The 23162-nt window shown below is 35.0% G+C and overlaps 1 protein-coding gene across 3 annotated transcripts in view; it reads right to left on the reverse strand.

The window, feature by feature from the left end:
• Positions 1-943: 943 nt before the first annotated feature.
• The window catches only part of FTA (farnesyltransferase A), a 110714-nt gene continuing 88495 nt past the window's right edge, over positions 944-23162 (reverse strand). For all 3 annotated transcript variants that reach the window (XM_089825860.1, XM_089825861.1, XM_089825862.1), the window contains exons 5-6: positions 2569-2664; positions 944-1746 (exon numbers count right to left, since the gene is read on the reverse strand). In XM_089825860.1, coding sequence (XP_089681986.1) covers positions 1324-1746; positions 2569-2664 — 519 coding nt within the window. In that variant the 3' untranslated portion in view covers positions 944-1323. The remainder of the gene's footprint in view (positions 1747-2568; positions 2665-23162) is intronic.

Raw genomic sequence — 23162 nt, forward strand, 5'->3', positions numbered from 1 at the left:
TCTGAGGTAAGCAAGATATATTGATGTTCATAGTGTTATGGTTGGGTTTCATGTGGGAGATTGTTAAATGTTAAGCCCAATGGTCACTTTGGTTTCCCTCCAATTACTCTTGGCTCTTCACATTCCAAATAATTTTGTTATGTTTGCCTATAAAGGGCATTTTGTTGTTGCATTTGATGTATCTCTGAAAATTGCATTTGGAACAGTTAAATATTATATTGCCCTTCTTGATAGTGGATGTATCCTTTATGGTTGGCCGTTATAAATCCGTGGCCTTATTTCTGAATATCTATTTTTCTGTAGTTTATTTTTTCAATCTGCTATTCATTATTGTGCATCAACATTATTGTTGTCCTATAACAATTTTGTTGGAAATCAAACACTACCATTCAGTGGCATTATTAAAAGCAAAGGGGGTGTCAAACTTAGTTTCCATTTGTACACTTCTTGCTGATACTATCTGCATATTTCATCCAACTCTTGTATCCTGTTTATCTCTTCAAGAGCTCATTATCATTTATCAACTATGCTCACTGAAATGAATAGGAAGCCAAGTGACTTCACACTTTAGACATTTTTGGACTCAATAGACCCAAATTATGTACTTATATCACTGTGAAGTTCAATAATCTGCAATGCTTTTAGTTGTATTCTAAAATAGAGAATTTCTCAACCACTCAATGGAGTCCTTTGGATAGTGAATTGCCTAAAAATCCAAGACATGAAGAAACATTTGCATATCAGTATTGTTCCAGATCTTGTCAACAATGAAAAGGATGGTGACAACATTTTGAAGGGGGCATTTCTTCAGGAACTACAAAGCATTCAAAACTTGCCATTAAGAAAAATTCCAGAAAAAATACAAAGCCTTGTGCTTATATTGTGTTATTTTATTTGGATTTGCCAGAATTCACAGAAGAAGCTATACATTTTTCTTTCAAAATTTAAAAATGGAAAGATTCCCCAGCTATTATTTATTTGTTTAAAAATTATACCTTCTCATTTTCTTTCTTGCAGGGCAACTGATTTAGTTCAGATACAAGCTTGGAGGGTACTTGTTGCAGATAAAATCAACACCAATGCAAGCACTCTGATCCGTCAAATTTTTGATTTGTAATAACATCTAATATTAAAGCTGGCCATTTGAACAGAATTTGTCTAAGAATTACCTTATAACTTTTCAAGACTTCTAAATGACAAGCTAAGCCATCAAAGCATTCTGAAACCAGAATTTCTGTAATATGTTGCAAGTATTTGAAACCCCACATTCTGAGAATTTAATAATATACGGAACACGTAGAAGTAAATTTGAACAGTGACAGTTTAGCAAACATGATTTGGAAGGTTGTCTCGACGCCAAATCCAGTATCGTGCCCGCATAGGATCCACTTTCTCCAGCATCAAACAAACCAAGTTTGTGAACTTCTGGTCTGAATTAGTACTCTCTGTGCTCAGAATCTCAATCAAACTGGGTGCTGGTTGAAACCCATGACAGAGAAGATCTAATAGGAGACTAAGTGCAAAAACACATTTTTTGTTTTTTCGCAGAACATGAATACAGACATCAGAAGCAACACGACTTCTTACAAATGCCTCATTATCCCCCTTGTAGAGCCCTCTCAAATATCTCCATGGGCTTTCATTATCAGGATTTTTCAGGATGGCCTCAGTACAGAAGCTTACCTCAGAATCTCTCATATTTTGAAAACCTCCCAAAAGGGGGCTCTTTGTTATGACAAAGTACCTCTGTACACAAAATATAAATGAAATTAGTTTACACATTCTCATTAAGTCAGACATATAAAACTGTGTCATTGCAAGCATCCTACGTAACCTTAACTTTTACGTATGTATCCTACAAAGAATTAACTTTTACAGAAGTATCTATACTGCAATATAATGACACGAAGAAATGACTTATAGTGTTCACATTGTTCTTCCTAGAATAAAAACCAATGTTAGAATTTATACAATAAAAAAAGAATTCACTATTCTACCCTCTATCCTAACCCAACCTTAAAGATGTCTCCACACCGGTATCTATAACCCTCTTGAGGATCCTTGGATCCCTGGTTACTTCTCCGTCTTCTATGAAGTGCTCCCTTTAAAGTCCTTCCTAGAAGAGACATTCTCTATCCAAGGCCCTTGACACATGCATATGTTAACATCTACGAAATATTTCGGCCTTATAACCATATTAAGATCACTCTCTTCCCAAAGGGACTCTCTTGATCTTAAGCTATTAACAATATTAAGATGTTCATGTAATAGATGTAATAGATGTTCATAATTTAGATTTTGCTAGTGTGAATCCACTAATGATGTGGGTAGTTACATAGATTGCTTTATATGAAACCAATTATAATAAAAGGAACTTGATTGATCAATTTCAATATTCTCGGAAATATTGATAGCTAAAAAGGATGTACTGGTATCCAAATGTTAAAAAGTTTGAGTGGTAGACAAGGAAAGAACAGAATAAAAAAATATGTTCTAGAAGACAGAAACTTAAAAATGCTAATTTAACTTATAATTTAATTGCATTCGTACATTACAATATTGCATTACCTGATTCCAAGCAGAATTATTAAATATGTCATCTGCTAGGAGCTGCCGACAATATTCAAGCTCATCTTCCCATCCTCCCAATGCTTGGAGAGCCCACTGAAGCATAAAACATTTGCAACTACTTAGTTCCCCAAGCGTCAAATCTTCTGGGACTCTCCTCTAACCAACCAAAAAGCGAAAAAGAATTGATTTCAAGAAAATCTTGTTCCTCTAGATGCTCATAATGGTAGTGAAGAATACTCTCCCATCCACAAAAGTAAAAATAAAAAGATGTCCATATGCCCATTCCTACCTTGCACTATTGGCTAAATGATGTAGGCCAGTAATATTAACAGTTAATACTGAATAAAAGTTTCTCACATTAAAAATTATGAATAAATTTCTTGTTCCTCTAGATGCTCATAATGGTAGTGAAGAATGCTCTCCCATCCACAAAAGTAAAAATTAAAAAGATGTCCATATGCCCATTCCTACCTTGCACTATTGGCTAAATGACGTAGGCCAGTAATATTAACAGTTAAATACTAAATAAAAGTTTCTCACATTAAAAATTATGAATAAATTTTCATGATCTCAGGTGATACAATCAAAACACAATCACAAGTAAAGAAATATTTTAGAGTGTGCACAAGCGGCATATAACTACAAATAAATTATTATGAATATAATTTTCATGATCTCAGATGATGCAATCAAAACACAAGCACACATAGAGAGAGAATTTATAGTGTGCACAAATAACTACAACAAATAACCCATTATCCACAATCATTTAACACAAGCACATGTAAAAAGGCATTTTCCAGTGTACATAGATACCTACTCAACCTACAACAGTTGTTAAGTCTAGCTTTGTTTGCACCATGGTTTGGAAACTTAAGAAATAATCAGCAAACTAAAAAGAACTCTCAAGCTTTACTGCACAATGAGTAACTCACAAGAAAATCAAATGCCAACTATTGCAGACACTTGTGAATTTGTCAGCAAAGGCTCGCCTAGTAACTTGCTTGGACTCCGTGAATTTTGGAAAATTCAATCTGCTGCAAAAAAAAAAATATTCTAGCAGGAATGTCCCCTTTTATCTCAGATCAAACTTATCGATGACTGGTATAAGTGCAATTTCAAGGACTTGTTGACAATTGGAGTGCATTTGGATAGGTATTTCTTTTGTTTTCTATCTTCTTTTTCTTTCGTTTTTGAAATTTCAAACCCCAAACAATGAAAACCCTGCATATAGGCTGGTGTACGTTTATTACTTTACTACCAGTCTATTCTTTCTTTATTCATTTTTTTCAAAATTGGAAATTCAAATGAATGGAGAACCCTGCTGTTGTGCTGCTGATATTTTCTTTTTTTTTTACAATGTCCAATATAGACAGTCTGCAAAAGGCGCTGATGGAAAGCACAGCACACCAAGTGTGATCAAGGTGACAGTGACCTACTATTATTGTGGGTATAACAGGAGAGGAGTTATCAATTGAATGGCATACCAGCACCTTGCTTGAATTGCAACTGTTTCCCTTGGAAGAAGTGAAGAGAAAAATGAATGCCTACTTTCTTGTTACGATGAGAAGAAAAGTCTGACTTGACATCAGGTAATGAAATACACCAGTAAATCTTCTAGAGATTCTTTCCTTGGCTCCAGATTTGCAGTTCATCACTAAGGAGAATTCTCATCATTATATATCCCCAACTAATTTCTTTGTTCCTTACAATATTCCAAGTAGGGACCAAGAAAAATGCCATCGACCAAGGATGGCAACTGCAAATGTTAGGCACTTCAATAACCTACCACTTAATGAAGCAAATGATCCATACCGGGATGGTCTGGTAAATGCATTGACCATTATCAATACAGGCCCCAGGATTTAAGAAAAAAACTTTTTGTGCTTTTAGTGGTACATGTTAGAGGAAGTTATCAAAATACACAACTTGTAGTACACCATAGGAGAATATGGGACAAAAATGGTTGCAGCATCCAATTGAGAAAAATGGGACAGTCAAAACATTTTTCTGAGCCTTGCATGAAATCAAGAATGCTGACTCTATGCAATCTATTGGGCAAAGTGATCTAGGAGGTTAGTGTGATTATGAAGAATGCTATCCAAACTTTCACAAACAATGTAGTTGCAAGAAGGTTTTTAAGGTTTGACATCCCACCAAGTTGGAACCCTTGTGTTGCACATTGCCCATTGACAAGATTTTGCCCTGAATTTTATAACTTAAAAGAGCATCATCACAACAATACCTTCTCTCAAGGAGATGTTTGTGAACCATGTGTGGTACCACTACATGTTCCAAAAGGCCGAAGGGGAGAAAGCCATGAAGATAGTCATTGGTAAGTGTTTCCAAAGAGAGAAGATAATCTAAGTATTGAAGTTTTAGAGGCAATTCTGTGTTTTGCGTTATTATTGTTTATTTTTATTTCTACTAGTTCAAGTTTTAATTTCATTGATTTTAGGTGACAAAGCCTTTGGTCAAGGTTCTACATTTGGTTGATGGAGATAAAATGTCAATGCATTAGAACACACATTTGACAAATGATTGCTCTACTATCAAAACCACTTAAACATACCTTTGTCAATCTAGAAAAATTCATACACAGCTTTATCGGCAATTTTAGACACTTCAAGAAGGCAATAAAATGGTTGCTTTCTAAATTCACTCCATCCCATGGTTGAGATTCTCCTTGATTCCTATAACTTGTATGTATGTACATCTAGACAAGCTCAAATCCATTTTGCAATACATGAATGTCTTTTATTTCCTCTCAGCTACAAATATATTAAAAATAAGTCCACAAATTCTTACCTAGTGCACATCCTTTGCATATGATAGAATGATCTTTATTTAATTTACGTAAACCAGTAACCATCTTCTACATAATCGATAAGGATTTGAAGTTTAGATGCCCTAACCTTCTATGCCATACTTCGTTTATATCAGTAGCTTCATGGATTAAGACTTAAATAGGTTCTATATTTAATTCATACAAGTATCCCTTTCTTTGACCAATCAACTTTGATTTCTTAAATGAAGAGTTCTTAGACTAGGTCATTAATTTACTATCCGTGAATGCAACCTTATGTCCATCATCTTCAAGTGTTGTAACAAAGATTAGATTCCTCTTGATTCCTAATACATAGAGTACTCTTTTGAGATGAAGAGAAATACCCGACTTCAGTTTCAAGGTGTAGTTCCCAATTCCTTTGACAGGATGACTAGAATTATCACCTATGGTAACTTCGTCATTAACTTCTCCTAATATTGAGTCTAGTACTTCTTTGTATCTTGTAATGTATCGAAATGATCCACTATCAATTACCCATGCTTTGCTTGATACTTCATTTGATAGCACTGAATACAATACACATTTCTCAGGATCATAATTTTCATCTTTCTTAGTAACGTTTGTACAATTTACTTGCTGCTTTGTATTCTCTGGGCAATTTGTTTTATAATGTTCAAATTTCTCGCATTTAAAGCATTTTACTTTGGATAAATCTCTCTTAGATTTGTCATTTCTTTGATGAGCCTTCTTCTTCTTGAAGTGTTTCTTCTTACCTTTCTAGGAATTTGTGTTGAGAAAATGAAGTTCTTCATCTTCAATTTTCAATTTCTTTCATTTCGTGAGTTGCCTAGATTCATCTTGAAGGCAATCTCCTTTAAGTCTATTAAGGTCTGGAAGTTTGTCTCTAGCACTTATGCCTTGTGAGAATATTTCCCATGAACCTAGTAATCCATCTATTGTCATTATTGTTAGTTCTTCATCATCAATTATGTACCCAATGCTTGTAAGTTCATCTCTTAGACTAGCTACCCTTAGGAAGTATGAATTCATAGATTCTCCCTTCCTTATCTTTATATGATTTAGTTGGGGTTCTAGTCGCATTATTAACGTCATATGCATTTATTAATGCACTCATCATATTGAATATTGTCTGATGTTTCATTAGCATAAGTACTATCTCATTTTTAAATCCATCTAATATGATTCTCATGGCTTTCTTGTTTCCTTTGATCCAATTAGTTTTATAAAGATCAACATCAAGTTGCTCGGATTCCTTATCAACAAACTATGATACATCATTTTCTTCAAGAGCCATCATAATTCTGAATTTCCATGCAATAAAGTGGTATTTTCCATCAAACTTGTCTTCGGGTCTGATTGCATTGGCCATTGTAAGTAGAAGGATGTTTTTAGATATGTTTTAAATCTGATTATCAATTGGCAAAGCCATGGGTTGACTACCAGAGCTCTGATACCATGTAAAGCTTCTGCAGATTCTGATAATTAGAGTGTTGATGAAGTAATTATAATGTAATGTCCCCTTTTTAGCATTTATAGCATGATGTTGTTGTTAGCCTATAACCCTACGGTCTCGTAGGCCAACTAGGACATTAAAGGGACTTAGAGGCCATTTGGCCTAGATAGTTTCAGCTGCAAGTCTTTCTATGGAGTTTTGAGGCAACTTTGGGCATACTTACTATTTATAGTAAGTCATCTTGGATATGGTCGGACATCCAATGGCAGCGGTATGTCGATGGTAATTGTTTAAAATCGAGAAGAATACTTGTTTATCATTGATAAGATTTGTTATGCATTGATAAAGTTATTTTATAAAGTTAAAGTTAAATATTTAACTTTATTTATCCATAGACTATAATTTGTGGGAAATATTTAAATTAAAAGAGTCCCCTTTATTTTATAACACATTGGAGACATAAGTTACATAAAGGGAGTGATGTTTTATCCCACATGGAGAAAACGAAGGATTGAGCTCTTGTGAGAACACTATAAAAAAAAAGGAAGAGCTTCTTTTTAGTATGCTTGGAAATATAAAAGAAATTGGAAAAAATTTTGGAAATTATGTCTCAATAGTTTGAAGGACGAAATCCCTTCAAGCTAAAAATCTTGACGCCATTGAAAGATATGGTCTTGAGATTTAACATGTTAGCAGTCCGAAAAAGCAGATACGAAAAAGCAGTCCGAAAAAGTGGAACTAAAAAAGCAGGCTGAAAAAGCAGTCCGAAAAAGCGGAACCGAAAAAGCAGGCTGAAAAAGCAGTCCGTAAAAGCAGTTCAAAAAGCCGATCCAAAAAAGCAATTTGAAAAAAGCATGGTTACCAGGAGACCCGTCTCCTACACCTGGAGACGCGTCTCGGAGACCCCCAGTACCGGAGACACGTCTCTAGGTACCGGAGACGTCCCCAAAAATGTTTGGATGCAAAAGGTTTTGGTTGCCATCTCCAAAGTCCCCCAACCAACAATTGATGTCTCCCACCAAAAATATTGAGCATAAGGCATCATAAAACTCCTAAATCTTATCCTCTATCATCACCCCTTAAAAAATTGTTATTACTTATATCATATATGTTAGTAATTATAATGATAGCCACTATAGTTTTCCAATCAATTTGCTTAATTGCCTCTAGAAAGACTTGTTAATTATGTATAATTATTTATTTATTAAACAACAATTAAAATCTCCAAGTACCCCCATCTCCTATTTTTGAAAATTAGTAGTACCAGTACCAGTACCAGTCTTCAAGGTCTCCAAGTACCCCAGTCTCCTAGTAACCTTGGAAAAAAGCAAATCAGAAAAGCAAAGCAGAAGGGTCAGCATTGAAGGAAATTATTACAGCCATCTACAACCAGGTTCCATTGTTAGTATTGTTTTTTAGGGTATTATAAGTTTCAGCTGTAAGTGTGCATTATACCAGCATTATCATTTTGTAATCCATGTAAATGCCAAAAGTCTTGGCCATATTTCATGAGCATTGTATTAGAAATTTCATTGCAATTAAGAAGATAATAGTTGTTGGTGTCATTTAAGCAATTCAATATCATTATTTATCAGCAAGTTAGTTTGCATACCAACTATTTGTAAAAATGCCAGTTGGCTGTAGGTATTCATTTCTCATGCTTAGATCATATATATGCACTGAATATTGTCAAAATTAGTAGCACACTCATGTTAGGTCATTGTGTAGTCCATTTGGAGTCTTCTAGCACAAGATTCTCATTGATGCAAATTGAAGAAAGAGTCATTTAAAGCCAGCTAAAATACTATATCAGTCGTACGTCCCTTGCATGTGAATTGTTTGATGAAATTCCTTGAGCTTTCATCAGCATTTTTGAGAGCAGATTTGAAGAGGACCATTACATATAATTTGCTGAGGCTAACCTTCAGATATTATGGACTGAATATAATCGATCCTGAAAGTATGTTCTGAATTTGTTATTAATTCTGCAAGTAGATCACCTAGGGCTGAATGCTAGAAGGATAAGACTAGTGTAATAATTGTGTTCCTTTTATCGACAAACACACACCTATCTTATACATAACCCAAGGGTCTTGACCTTTCAACAAGCACACCTCTTCCTAGGTTAGCCTTTTCCAAATCATGTCCATTCCTCAAAATCAATGCCCATTCTATTTTGACTAATGGTTAGTGGTTAACTAACCATATTAGTCAATAATAAGTCAAATAAAACCCATAGAAAATTGTCGAAATTGTCAATTATTCCTAGAGGAAGTATAATGATTCTAGGTCCATATTATAAGGTTATTCATGCATCTGGTTCGGACTGATCTGATAAATCAAAATATTTATATTGTCAGGTTATTACGAATTAACACTCCCTCTTAACATGATAATATAAATGAGAGATAACATATCTATCTGAATCTTCTAAGCATGTGGTATCATTGTACACGTGATACTTTATCATATTACTATACCTGTAATATGACTTATCACTTATACTTGTGATAACAGTATTACATGGAATGCAATATACAGGATAAAATCCGGAGAGTGATTAAATTCTTCTTTTATACAAGATGCGACTCATAGGCATTGATAGGCCTATATCACAATATGATCCTGAGTTAAGATTTGCTAGTACACAGGATAAAATTCAGAGAATGATTAAATTCTTCCTTTATCCAAGTTGTGACTCATAGGCATAAAAATGTCTACATCACAATGTGATCTTGAACTCATCCAGATCTGTCAATAGTTCTCTACTATTTAGTACATTATCTCAAAGATCATCATCTCTCATAATGTCTTTTATACAAGTGTTCATTATCTCAAAGATCATCACTTCTTAGATAATGAATACAAATGGTGAAGCCCATAATAGTCAATAGTCTGACAATAATAATTTTAACACAGAATTATTTCATTAATTATTTAAAGAATACAAATGTATTATAATTCAACCATACCAAGTCCTTTTCTAAAGTGATCTATCTTCACTCGAGAGAGAGGTTTGGTAAGAATATATGTTGTCTGATGTGCAGTGCAAATGTATACTAAATTGATAGTTTTCCTGTCTACCATATCTCTTACATAATTGTAAGAAATTTCAATATGCTTGGATCTGTCATGGAAAACTGGATTCACAAAAAGCTTGATGGAACTCTGATTATCACAGTGAATGAGAATGGGATTCATGAGTTGATCAAATAGTCCCACAAATAACTTTCTAAGCCAAACTGCTTCCCGAGAAGCCATTGCAGCTGCAATGTATTCAGCTTCTGTGGAACTCTGTGCTATTAATGACTGCTTTTTTCGTATCCATGATATCATTGTTGAGTCTAAACTAAAACAACATCCTGAAGTGTTTTTCCTATCAGTAACACTTCTAGCCCAATATGAATTTGTGAATCCATGTAAGGTCAAATCAACTTTCATATACATAAGCCCAAGGTTAAGAGTGCCTCCTAACTATCTCATAATGTGTTTGACTACAACCAAGTGAATCTCCTTTGGCTCATACAGGCATTAGCAGCATAGCAAATATCAAGTCTTATATTTACCAAGTACATAAGCGACCCAATCATCTATCTGTAAAGAGTAGAATCTATGGAGGGTGATTCTGTTGTTGCTTCCATAAGTTTGTGTAGATTAGTCTCCACTAGAGAAGACATAGGTCTACAGTTCCACATTCCAAATCTCTTCAAGATGTCTAATGTATACTTTCTTTGATTAAGTATGATGCTGTCAGAGTTTTGACATACTTCCAGTCCTAGGAAGTAAGTCCTAAATCTTTCATATCAAATTCTCCGATTAGATCTTTCTTGCATTGATCCATAAGATGATCATCACCTGTTATTAGTAAATCATCAACATATAGTATCAAAATTATCATATCATCTTTATCCCTTTTATAATAGAGATTTGGATCGGCTTCATTCTTATAGAATCCTAAACTGGTGAGATACGTATCGATTAATTCATACCATGCCCTTGGAGACTGTTTAAGCCCATAGAGAGTTTTCTTGAGTTTGCAAACAAAGACTTTAGGATTATGAGTTTCAAATACTTCAAGTTGTTCCAAATATACCTCTTCTGTAATCTTCTCATTTAGAAATGTTGTTTTCACATTCATCTAATGTACTTTCCATCCCTTTGATGCTTCAATGGCTAGGATTGTTCTTATAGGGGCGTATCTGGCAACTAGAGCAAAAGTTTCTTCATAATCAATTCCCTCCTAAGAGAATCCTCTGGCTACGAATCTGGCCTTATATTTTTCAATGCTATTGTTAGTAGCATACTTGATCTCAAATATCCACTTAGAAGAGACAACAAATTTTCCCTCGGGCCTTGGAACAATTTCCCAAACATCATTCTTAATAATGGATTGCTATTCTTCTGTCATGGCATCCTTCCAAGCTGTATGTTTGATAGCATCTGAAACATTTGTTGGTTATGAGTTAGATAAGTCACTCATGTTTACTGCATAGCTAGAAAATCTTTTAGGTCTTTTGCTCTCTCTGAAGGTTCCAGATGGGAAGTGAAGTCTTGTGCTTCCTCTACAGTCTTAATAGCCCAAAGTGGTCTTTTCTTAGGATTTTAAATTTCCTCAAGATTAAGGTTTTGAATCTCACCTTCGATTTCTTCAATGTTCTCCATTTAAAACTCAGAATCATGATTTTCTTCAGAACTAAGTATATGAGAGGGGTCTTTAGAACTTACGGCTCTATTGAATGCAAGCTCCTCTTCAAAGATAACATCTCTACTAAGTTCAATGTTCTTCTGACTAGGTATGTAAATTCTATATAGTTTAGAGGTTTCACTAAATGCCTTTCCTTCCGGAGGGTTTTAACTTAGTTCTCTTTTCTTTTGGAATATGTATGTATACAGGGCACCCAAATATCCTAAGATGACTTATATTTGGTTTAATCTTAGAAAAGACTTCTTCAGGAGTTTTGTCTCTAAGGTGAGAGTGAGGACATCTATTTTGAATATAGACAGCAGTATATGAGGCTTCTGCCCAAAGATAAAATTTTAAATTTTGATCAAGTATCATAGCTCTTGCTGCTTCTATAATTGTCTTATTATTCCTTTTTGCTACCCCATTTTGCTGTGGATTATAAAGAATAGTATACTCCCTCTTAATTCCTACTTCTTTACAAAAATCTTTAAACAAATCTGAGGTATAGTCCCCTCCATTATCAGACTTAAGAATTTTAATTTTATGTCCTGAAAGGTTTTCAATTAAGGTTTTGAATTCTTTAAATCTCTTAAGGATTTCTTCTTATTCTTTACATATTAAGAAGTAAATCCATGTTTTCCTAGAGAAATCATCTATAAAAAGTATATAGTAAAAAAATCTTCCAAGAGAAGGAACAGACATAGGTCCACATAAATCTAAATGGACTAATTCTAAAACATTGTTAGATTTTCTAGTGCTAATTTGAAATGGACTTTTGGTGTTCTTACCTAGTGCACATCCTTTGCATATGGTAGAATGATCTTTATTTTAGGTAAAACAATAACCATCTTGTCCATAGTCAATAAGGCTTTGAAGTTTAGATGCCCTAACCTTCTATGACACGCTTCGTTTATATCAATAGCTTCACTGATTAAGACTTGAATAGGTTCTATATTTAATTCATACAAGTATCCCTTTCTTTGACCAATCAACTTTGATTTCTTAAATGAAGAGTTCTTAGACTAGGTCATTACTTTACCCTCCATGATAGCAACCTTATGTCCATCATCTTCAAGTGTTGTAACAGAGATTAGATTCCTCTTGATTCTTGGCACATAGAGTACTCTTTTGAGATGAAGAGAAATACTCAACTTCAGTTTCAAGGTGCAGTTCCCAATTCCTTTGACAAGATGACTGGAATTATCACCTATAGTAACTTCGTCATTAATTTCTTCTAATATTGAGTCTAGTACTTCTTTGTATCCTGTAATGTATCGAAATGATCCACTATCAATTACCCATGCTTTGCTTGATACTTCATTTGATAGCGCTGAATACAATACACGTTTCTCAGGATCATAATTTTCCTCTTTCTTAGTAACGTTTGTACAATTTACTTGCTGCTTTGTATTCTCTAGGCAATTTGTTTTATAATGTTCAAATTTCTCGCATTTAAAGCATTTTACTTTGGATAAATCTCTCTTAGATTTGTCATTTCTTTGATGAGCCTTCTTCTTCTTGAAGTGTTTCTTCTTACCTTTGTAGAAATTTGTGTTGAGAACATGAAGTTCTTCATCTTCAATTTTCAATTTCTTTCATTTCGTGAGTTGCCTAGATTCATCTTGAAGGCAATCTCCTTTAAGTCTATTGAAGTCTAGAAGTTTGTCTCTAGCACTCACTCCTTGTGAGAATATTTCACATGAATCTGGTAATCCATCTATTGCTATTACTGTTAGTTCTTCATCATCAATTATGTACCCAATGCTTGTAAGTTCATCTCTTAGACTAGCCACCCTTAGGAAGTACGAATTCATAGATTCTCCCTTATTTTTATATGATTTAGTTGCCCTTTTAGTGAAAGGGTTCTAGTTGCATTATTAATCTCATATGCATTTATTAATGTACTCATCATATTAAATGTTGTCTGATGTTTCATTAGCATAGGTACTATTTCATTTTTAACTCCATCTAATATGATTCTCATGGCTTTCCTATTTCCTTTGACCCAATTAGTTTTATAAGGATCAACATCAGGTTGCTCGGATTCCTTATCAACAAACTGTGATACATCATTTTCTTCAAGAGCCATCATAATTCTGAATTTCCATGCAATGAAGTGGTCTTTTCCATCAAGCCTATCTTCAGGTCTAATTGCATTGGCCATTGTAGGTAGAAGGATGTTGCTAGATATGTTTTCAATCTGATTATCAATTTGCAAAGCCAAGGTTCGACTACCAGAGCTCTGATACCATGTAATGTTTCTGCAAATTTTGATAATTAGAGTGCTGACGAAGTACTTATAATTTGCTGAGACTAACCTTCAGATATTATGGACTGAATATAATCAATCTTGAAAGTAAGTTCTGAATTTGTTATTAATTCTGCAAGTAGATCACCTAGGGCCGAATGCTAGAAGGAGCAGACTTGTGTGATAATTGTGTGCCTTCTATCTACAAACACACCCCTATCTTATACATAACCCAAGGATCTTGACCTTTCAACGAGCACACTCCTTCCTAGGTCGGCCTTTTCCAAATCATCTCCCTTCCTCAAAATTGGCGCCCCTTCTATTTTGACTAATGGTTAGTGGTTAACTAACCACATTAGTCAATAATAGGTCTAATAAGACCCATGGAAAATTGCCAATTATTCCTAGAGGAAGCATAATGATTCTAGGTCCATATTATAAGGTTATTCATGCATCTGGTTCAGACTGATCTAATAAATCAGAATATTTATATTCTCAGGTTATCAGGAATAAACAACTTTTTTGTTAACGAACCCAAACCCCATTTCAAAAAGATTTCCATACGAGTGAACTAGTTCTTCAAACCCAAACCCAAACTGGCAACTTCAGGTTTAAATTAGCACTAACAACTTGCAACTTGCCTCAGATTTTGGCAATCAATCTGTCCACTTTGCACATCTCCTAGTCTTCACTTCAGGTAGTTTGCTTCACAGGTCAGCAGTCTATCCACACCTTGTTTCTTCCCAATTACTTTCAAATCTCATTTTAATGCTTGCATTTAAGTATCATTACTATCAATGATCTATTTTCTCAAGCTTCTCAAAATCCTTCTTCAAAAATGCAATGTTGATTGTTTCACACGACACCATAGTTAGCATGCTTGGCCAATACTCAACAATTTGCCAAATACTTGCCATTTTTTTTCACCCATGAATTTTATCAATGTTTACTCACCAGGTTATTTTTCTTATTTTTCGGAAACACTTGCCAACTCTTTGGTGAGTACTCACCAAGACTTACCAAAAAGTGGACAAGTTTTTCCATTTAAATAGGCCATATGTTAAAATCAAGGGGAAAAAACACATGGGTTATACACTAACAAAACTCTATTTTCTTGGTTTTATAAGCACCAGTTTTAACTTATTACCTTTACAAAAATAATGAAAATAGTGTGCATCATAAGTTTTGTGTGGTTTCAAAGGTCTTTGTTTTGTCATGTCCCCAAACCCTCACCAAACTCATTTGTAGCTATATTTTGCATATATTTATATTTTTCAAAAGAATATGAATTTTTCAGAAATTTTAGTGTTATTGATGGTCATGAGTTTTCTCAAGTTTTTCCCAAGTACTCTAAAAGTCAAATATTGTCTTGCCAAGTACTCTCCAAGTCCATGTTTGTGAACAATATTTGGCACTTTATCAACAACCTCAATGACTTGGTTATCTTTGCCCAACACCACGATGATAGAAGGCCACCTTACTTTTTTCACTATTGTGATGTAGACTAGCTCTCCTTCTGTCATGAACCAAAATGGATGTATATACAAATTGTAATATCCCTAACTAGATATTTTCCCAAAATCTTTAATAAAATTTCAGAAATTTTTAAACAAAAAGTGTCATACAATGCACTTTAGATTTCACCAGCAAGACTTTAGTAAATAACCAGATAAAAGGATGTCTCAAATTGTTATTACAATAAATCTCCAGCAGAAATACATTTTCACAAATAATATTTCATTGAAGTTCTTCAGCAAAACGACCAAGAAATTCAATCATAGATAAAGTAACTGCAGCAAGATTGGATAACAGAAAAGATGAACCTGAAATACAATGTGAAACACCTGCATGATGTCTCCAACCAACAATGGGTTTCGGTCCACTGTCCAAGCTCGAGGGTTTTTGTCCTCTCGCCTACCCAAAGTTGTAGCTTTCCAAAAGCTCTCCAAGAGAGAAAAGGAATTCGAAACTCAATAACCAAGCATGCTGAAAATGGGCTCCCTCTTCCCTTCTTACGCACAAATAGGTGACCTTCACATTCCCCCTTTTTTCTCTTGATTTTCGTTTAACAAAATAACACTCTTTCAAACTAGGGAAAATAAAGTGTTCATAGATAATAGAGTTACATAAATAATTTGAACTTAATTTATAAGTCACTTTATTAATTAAGTCAATGAAATCTTCAAGTATAAAAAGCTATGATCAGGTGGACTCGGATATGCATGTGTGATAGCTCACTAGAAAGGCCTCGACAAGACGTTTTTGGTCCAGCCCTGAAATGCCAAGAATACTCAGCCTAATGACTTACTAAAAATAGTAGGTGTTCAAAAACCCCACTTGAACAACCCCAATTGGCTGGCAACTAAAACTGCCTAGCCCAAAAACTAAACTGATCCCAAACAATAATTGGTCAGTCCTCAAGACCAAGGCAAAACGGGCTAACGATGCAACAAAAATCATTACCATAGAAAAATGGGACGTGACAATCCTACCTTCCCAAAGATTGCTTACCCCAAGCAATCCACATATGTATGCTAGAACCAGATGCCTAGATCCCAGATCTAACTCAAAGTTGATGCTCTATCTAACCACTATGCTACACTAGTGTAAACATCTCTAACCCTAGAGTCGTAAAACAACTCAAAATGAACCCAAACACAAATCAACTAGATACCAGAAATCCAAAACATCTCATGCATATCCTCAATCAAGACAACCTACCATGCGTTGTTAACATAAAAGAAAATGCTTTCTACCCAATTGAGTCCTTCACTCCAACTGTAATTACACACACCTCTAATATCATGAGGTGGTTGGAGTTCAATAGTATACCAACCTCCATCAAGAATGGAATGGAACAAATCACTACTCCCAACTCCCTAATCCGTAACCATCCATGTGAATGCTCCATCTTGATCCCAAGTACAAACCTGTGTGATGTCCCTAATATCACAATCTAGCTCTTGTAATACCTACGCAAATAGAGATGATAATTCCTACCCAACGGACTCAATCATCAAGCCACCATGTTGGAAATGGTGGGGCAATATAATAGTACGTGTCACGAGAGTGAGTATCTCAGTAGAGAGAAACTAAGAGTCCAACCTATCATATCTCCATCACCTATACAAGTAAATATGCCATAACCACTATCCAAGTCACACACACAAGGAATCCATAAAAATCAAAATAGGCTAAGAAGATCATCAGACTCCTATCACACAAATCTCACCTCCTCTTCACCATGTCAAATGTGGTGAAGCCCATCAATGGAATCCACTCAAGCTATACTACTAACTCTACGAGTCCCAAAATAGACTGCTCTTACATCCATTGGCCATAAGAAAATACAAACCATTGAAGGAACCTACAACCTCACAACTACATCCAACCTCTGCAAGACCAATATAGATGTGCTAACTCTATAAGTAACTCGTCTAGTAGCAACGAACACTATCATCATCCTATAACCCTATATCCGCATGGGATCTCTATGATATATAAGTATGCAACCCTCTTGGATACATATCGCTATAGTGGAAAACTGGTAGGTACCCATATAAGTAATCTTCCAAAATCACCTGAGTCAAAAACTTGCAGCCTCTAATCCCATCTTCTAGAGATGGCAGACCTCCATCCCATAATGAAAGATACCAACTTTGAGCCAACCCAAAACTTGTGCCTCATCAAATCCTCCATGTGTGGATCAAATGAGAAGTGATGGAAAGTCCTCACTAAATAGTCACAATGCATAGCCTCAAACTCAATCAATGACTCATCATCTGGTACTGTCATGTCCCCATATTTATAAGATTTTTATAATAAACAAATTAATAATATAACAAATAATTTTTATAAAGGAATTATTATATGATGTATTATTATATATTATTAACATAAGGAAAATAAAATCATAGAATTTGATTATCTATTACTTAGTAAGAAATAAGTTAAATGATATAATATAATAAATAGTGTAACACGGGGACGCATCCCCCCCCCCAAAACTGGGCCATCTTGAAGACAGGGAAGTCCCCAGGATGGGGGGATGGGGGGACGGTGTTTCGGGTGGCACCACTTAGAGTGCCACCTCCATTGGAGACAACGAGACATCTCCGAGACAGGGAGACGTCTCCTGTGTGTGGGTACAGGGGGACACGATGAAGTCTCCTTTATTGCAGGGGGACACGACAAAGTCTCCCTTATTGTGGGTGCGGGAAGACTTGTAGTTTTTGTTTGCATTATAATATTATATACTTATTTTGATATCATGATTCATGGCACAAAATACTTATTGCAATCATCTTTATGTCATGACACATGAGTCATGACTCATACGATCATTGATTACTTTTAGATAGTAGAATCTTACTATTAATCTGAAGACTGATATATAGACTAATATTTGCCGATGTTCAATGTCAATGTTCATTGTTTGTTTGTCATTTGATCATGAATCATGATGTTCCAGTTCAAAACTTCAATGCAATGTTCAATTTTAATGTTTTATTGTTTTACTGTTTTTTACATCTTTATATGATTATATCAAGTTGTATAATTGTGGTACATATTTTCATAACTAGCGTTTTAAGTACCATATGTATAGTATATACACCCTTGCTCCCCCCACCGCCACCCCGTCCCTCGCCGCCGTCCCCAAATCAAGGCCCCTCTGTCCCCCCATCTCGGAAACTTGTCCCCCCATCTCTCAGGGCAGTGTAACTATGATAATAAATAAATGAATAATAATACAAATTAAATAAATAAAATATAACTATAAGTAAATAATAATCAAATAGATAATTATTAATGAAAATATTTTATCTACTTCCGACATTATATATTTTATTATAAATGCAAATATTATATTACACATAATCATTAGGTATATTATGAAATATAATATATATGTTATAATTAATCGTAAGACACATATATGGAAAGTTGAGATATACAATAATTATATTAATAATTAAGAGTGGAAAATAATATTATAAACTCATCAACATTATATAACTTAAGAACAACGATTAAGAAGAAAATGATTTAAGGCGATAAATTAAAAGTTCTATGGATAGACGCATCTTTTCCAAACAACTACTTTACCAATCGGCCTTCAAATATATAATATGAGGATCGATGGGAAGAAGAAAAAAAGGCTCGGAGGGGGCAGATGACAGAGGAACTCATCGATGGAGAGAAGAGGCACAGAATGGAACAAGAAGGCAGTTTGTATGGAAATCGAAACTCAATGGGAACCGTGATGGGAGGAGGAGTCTTATAGCATTCAGGCATCAGAGGAAAAAGGGAGACAATCAAGGGAGAAGAGGAACCATTCAGTTTAGACATAAGATATATGAAGACCCAGACATCCATTAGAGATGATACGGAATGGAGGATTCACATGCACGGACATTACACAGCATGTGGTTCCTTGCGTATAATTACTCACTTATGGATTTCGTGTATGCAATCTGAGAATATAACAATATTACCTGATCTGTATATATGGATTGTAAGCAGCAGTAGGCATTGATAGTGACGGAATTATTGTAGTGTGAAGGAGATGCACAGTTATATTGAAGTCCATAAAAATCTAATAGAATCGAGAGTCTAGGAAATATAAGTTACGAATCACATAATTAAAGCCACCATGTATTTGTGATCAAATAAACAATAACCAGCTGCGGGAAGAATATAAACAGTGTGAAATGAATGGTATATAATGAAGAATATATGAAGCAAACATGATTTATATGTTACCATCGAAATACCAAACAAAAGTTTACAGCAGCACTAAGAAAGGAGCCATGTCAATAATTAAATAGTGATAAAGTAACTAAGACGATACCAAAATTAATACAGATTCTGAAGTCTGCAAGCACGGTTGACAGATTGAAGATTAATCATTTGGGAAGTCACACTGCAGTGAATGCTCAAGATATCTATACAAAGATATAAATCCAACATAACTATCAATGGCATATCACAAAGACATCAGTATTATACGATGAAGACAATACAACAGCGAATTCCTTATCATCTGAAAATTACAGAGCACTGGTTTTTCTTTGAAAAGAATTGATGATATCCATTACAATATCCAGTCAAAGCATCAATATCTGGAGAATACAAGCTCTATCCAGTGAATAAAAGATCAATAAAAATTTAGAGAATACACATCACAGTGAGATTATATCAATAAGGTAATATAAAATTTCTAAATTCAATTGAATAATAATAAAGGCCTATCATTATATACCAAATCCAATATCTATGACAGACATGTACGTTGGGAGCAATAGAGTCAAATAATCAAATCAACATACTATAAACATCCACATATTATAAATATCAGACATTGCAGCGCATCATTGGCCATAATTGTGTCAGAGTGGCATGGTTCATATTCTACATTTTATAGTTTAATTGCAAGTTTGGAATGAGTTAGTGTGAGGGAGTGAAGTGATTGTTCCAATATTTAAGCATATCTAGTAAGTGAAATTACAAGTACTATGTGCCCATTAAATGTGGATGAAGCATGTCCATGCTGATCAAACCCTCTCACTACCATCATTGTCAATCTCCTCAACTCCTACATCTGAATGTTGAGCTAAGGTAGAGCGTGCCAAATTTAATTCCTAATTAAGCTCGACAATCTGAATTTTTGCCTTCTAAAATGACACTGAAGCAGCCTCTAAGATGTCCTTCATATTTGTGAGCTCGCAAGAAAGGATGTCCACTTCTTCCTTCTTCCTTAATGCTTCAGAATAGATCTCTTTGGGATTAATGAGATGATCAGAATCTGAAAGAAGATGTCGATAATCTGATTTCATTGTTTTCATCCCTTCCTTAATCATATGCAAATGTGAGAAGTCCTCTTTGAGTCCATTTTGTCTTCTCTCTAATTGTTCTCATATATGTTATCAAAATGTGATGGAGCTGCAACAATTTTATTTTTGGTGACTTTCATTTGACTCTCCAAATAAGGTGAACTAGTAGGTGTATGAGATAAGTCAAATGCACGTGAGGTGGGAGAAAGTGTTTCATCTTGCATATCCACATCATCAATGCTATCTTTCACACCCAGCTGTGAAAAAACATTAGGGGCAGCACTGTGTTTGGAAATAAATTCATCTCAAGAAGAATCCATACCATATGTAGAAACCCTTAAGTCTGTATCTAAAACAACATCAGCACTCAAAAAAGATGCTGGGTCCTCATCATTCCGTGATTGGATAGCCTTCTCCAATGCGCTATCAACATGTCCATCAAGAATACTAGTGTAGGGAGACCCACAAGAAACCTACCTCCATACAACCAATCAATCGACATGTAACATATTTAACATCTTCTATATGATCATGAGAAGGTTGCAAATCAATGGTAGTTGGTTACTCTTCTTTCTCAAGACTACCTATAAGCTGATTATTGTCTACTGAATACTCATACAAATTTTTGCACCTATATTTTGCAAGAAGATTCTGGGCCAGTTCATAATTATATTTTTAGAAATAATATTTCATTGAAGCTCTTCAGCAAAATGACCAAGAAATCCAATCATAGATACAGTAACTACAACAAGATTGGATAACAAAAAAGATGAACTTATAATACAATGTGAAACACCTGTACAGTGGCTCCAACAAACAATGGGTTTTGGTCCATTCACCAAGCTTGAGGGTTTTCGTCCTCTCACCTACCCAAAGCTGAAGCTTTCCAAAAGCTCTCCAAGAGAGAAAAGGGATTCAAAACTCAATAACCAAGCATGCTGAAAATGGGCTCCCTATTCCCTTTTTAAGCACAAACAAGTGACTTACACATCCACCCTTTTGTCTCTTAATTTCCTTTTACCAAAATAACATTTTTTCACTCTAGCAAAAATAAAGTATTTTGATAATAGAGTTACATTAATAATTTGAACTTAATTTCTAAGTCACTTTATTAATTTACTCAATGAAATCTTCAAGCATAAAAATCTATGATCAAGTGGACTCGGATATGCATGTGTGATAGCTCACTGTAAAGGCCTTGACAAGACGCTTATGGTCCAACCCTGAAAGCCAAGAATACTTAGCCTGATGACTTACTAAAAATAGTAAGAGTTTAGCAACCCCACTTGAACAACCCTAATTGGCTAGCAACTAAAACTACCTAGCCCAAAAATTGAACCACCCAGAGAATGCTTGGTTAGCCCCCATGACCATGGCAAAACAAGCTAATGGCGCAACAAATATCATTGTCATAGAAAAAGGGGCGTGACAGTCCTACCTTCCCAAATATTGCTAGCCCCCAAGAAATCCACATATGTATGCTAGAATCAAATGCCTAGACCCCAGATCTACCTCAAAGTTGATGCTCTGTCCAACCACTATGCTACGCTAGTGCAAACATCTCTAACCCCAGTGTAATAAAACAACTCAAAATGAACCCAAACACCAATCAACTAGACACCAAAAACCAAAACATCTCATGCGTATCCTCAATTAGGACAACTTGCCATGCATTGTTATCATAAAAGGAAATGCTCTCTACCAAACTGAGTACCTCACTCTAGTTGTAACTACACATACCTTTAATGTCACGAGGTGGCAAGAATTCAATAGTATACCAACCTCCATTAAGAATAGAATAAAACAAATCATTCCTCCCAACTCCTTAATTTGTAACCATCCATGTGAATGCTACATCTAGATCCCAGGTACAAACTTGTGTGATGTCCTTGATATCACAATATAGCTCTTGTAATATCTACGCAAATAGAGATGATAATTCCTACCCAACTGACATAGTCAACAAACCACCATGCTAGAAATGGTGGGTCAATCTAATAGTACGAGTCATGAGAGAGAATATCTCAATAGAGCAACTCAAAAAGCCAACCTATCATCCCTCCATCACCTGTACATATATGCCATTCCCACTATCCAAATCTCACACACATGAGGAATCCATAAAAATCAACATAGGCCCAAGAAGATCATCATACTCCTATCACTCAAATCTCACCTCTTCACCATGTCAGAAGTAGTGAAGCCCATCAATAGAACCCACCCAAGCTATACTACTAACTTTGCGAGTCCCAAAACAAGTTGCTCTTACGTCCATCAGTTATAAGGAAATACAAACCAGTGAAAGAATCTGCAACCTCACTACATCCAACCTCTACAAGACCCCTATCGATGTGTTTTGTATAAGTAACTCGTCCGGTAGCAACTGACACCATAATCACCCTATAATCCTATGTCTACATCGAATCTCTATGATAAATAAGTATGCAACCCTCTTGGATGCATATCGCTATAATGGAAAACTAGCCGGTACCCTGTAAGTACTCTCTCAAAATCACCTAAGTCGGAAATTTGAAGCCTCTAATCTCATCTTCTAGAGATGGAAG

This window comes from Cupressus sempervirens, chromosome 4 (assembly GCF_028749045.1).
Source record: "Cupressus sempervirens isolate cs-2001-9-10 chromosome 4, ASM2874904v1, whole genome shotgun sequence".
NCBI lineage: Eukaryota > Viridiplantae > Streptophyta > Pinopsida > Cupressales > Cupressaceae > Cupressus > Cupressus sempervirens.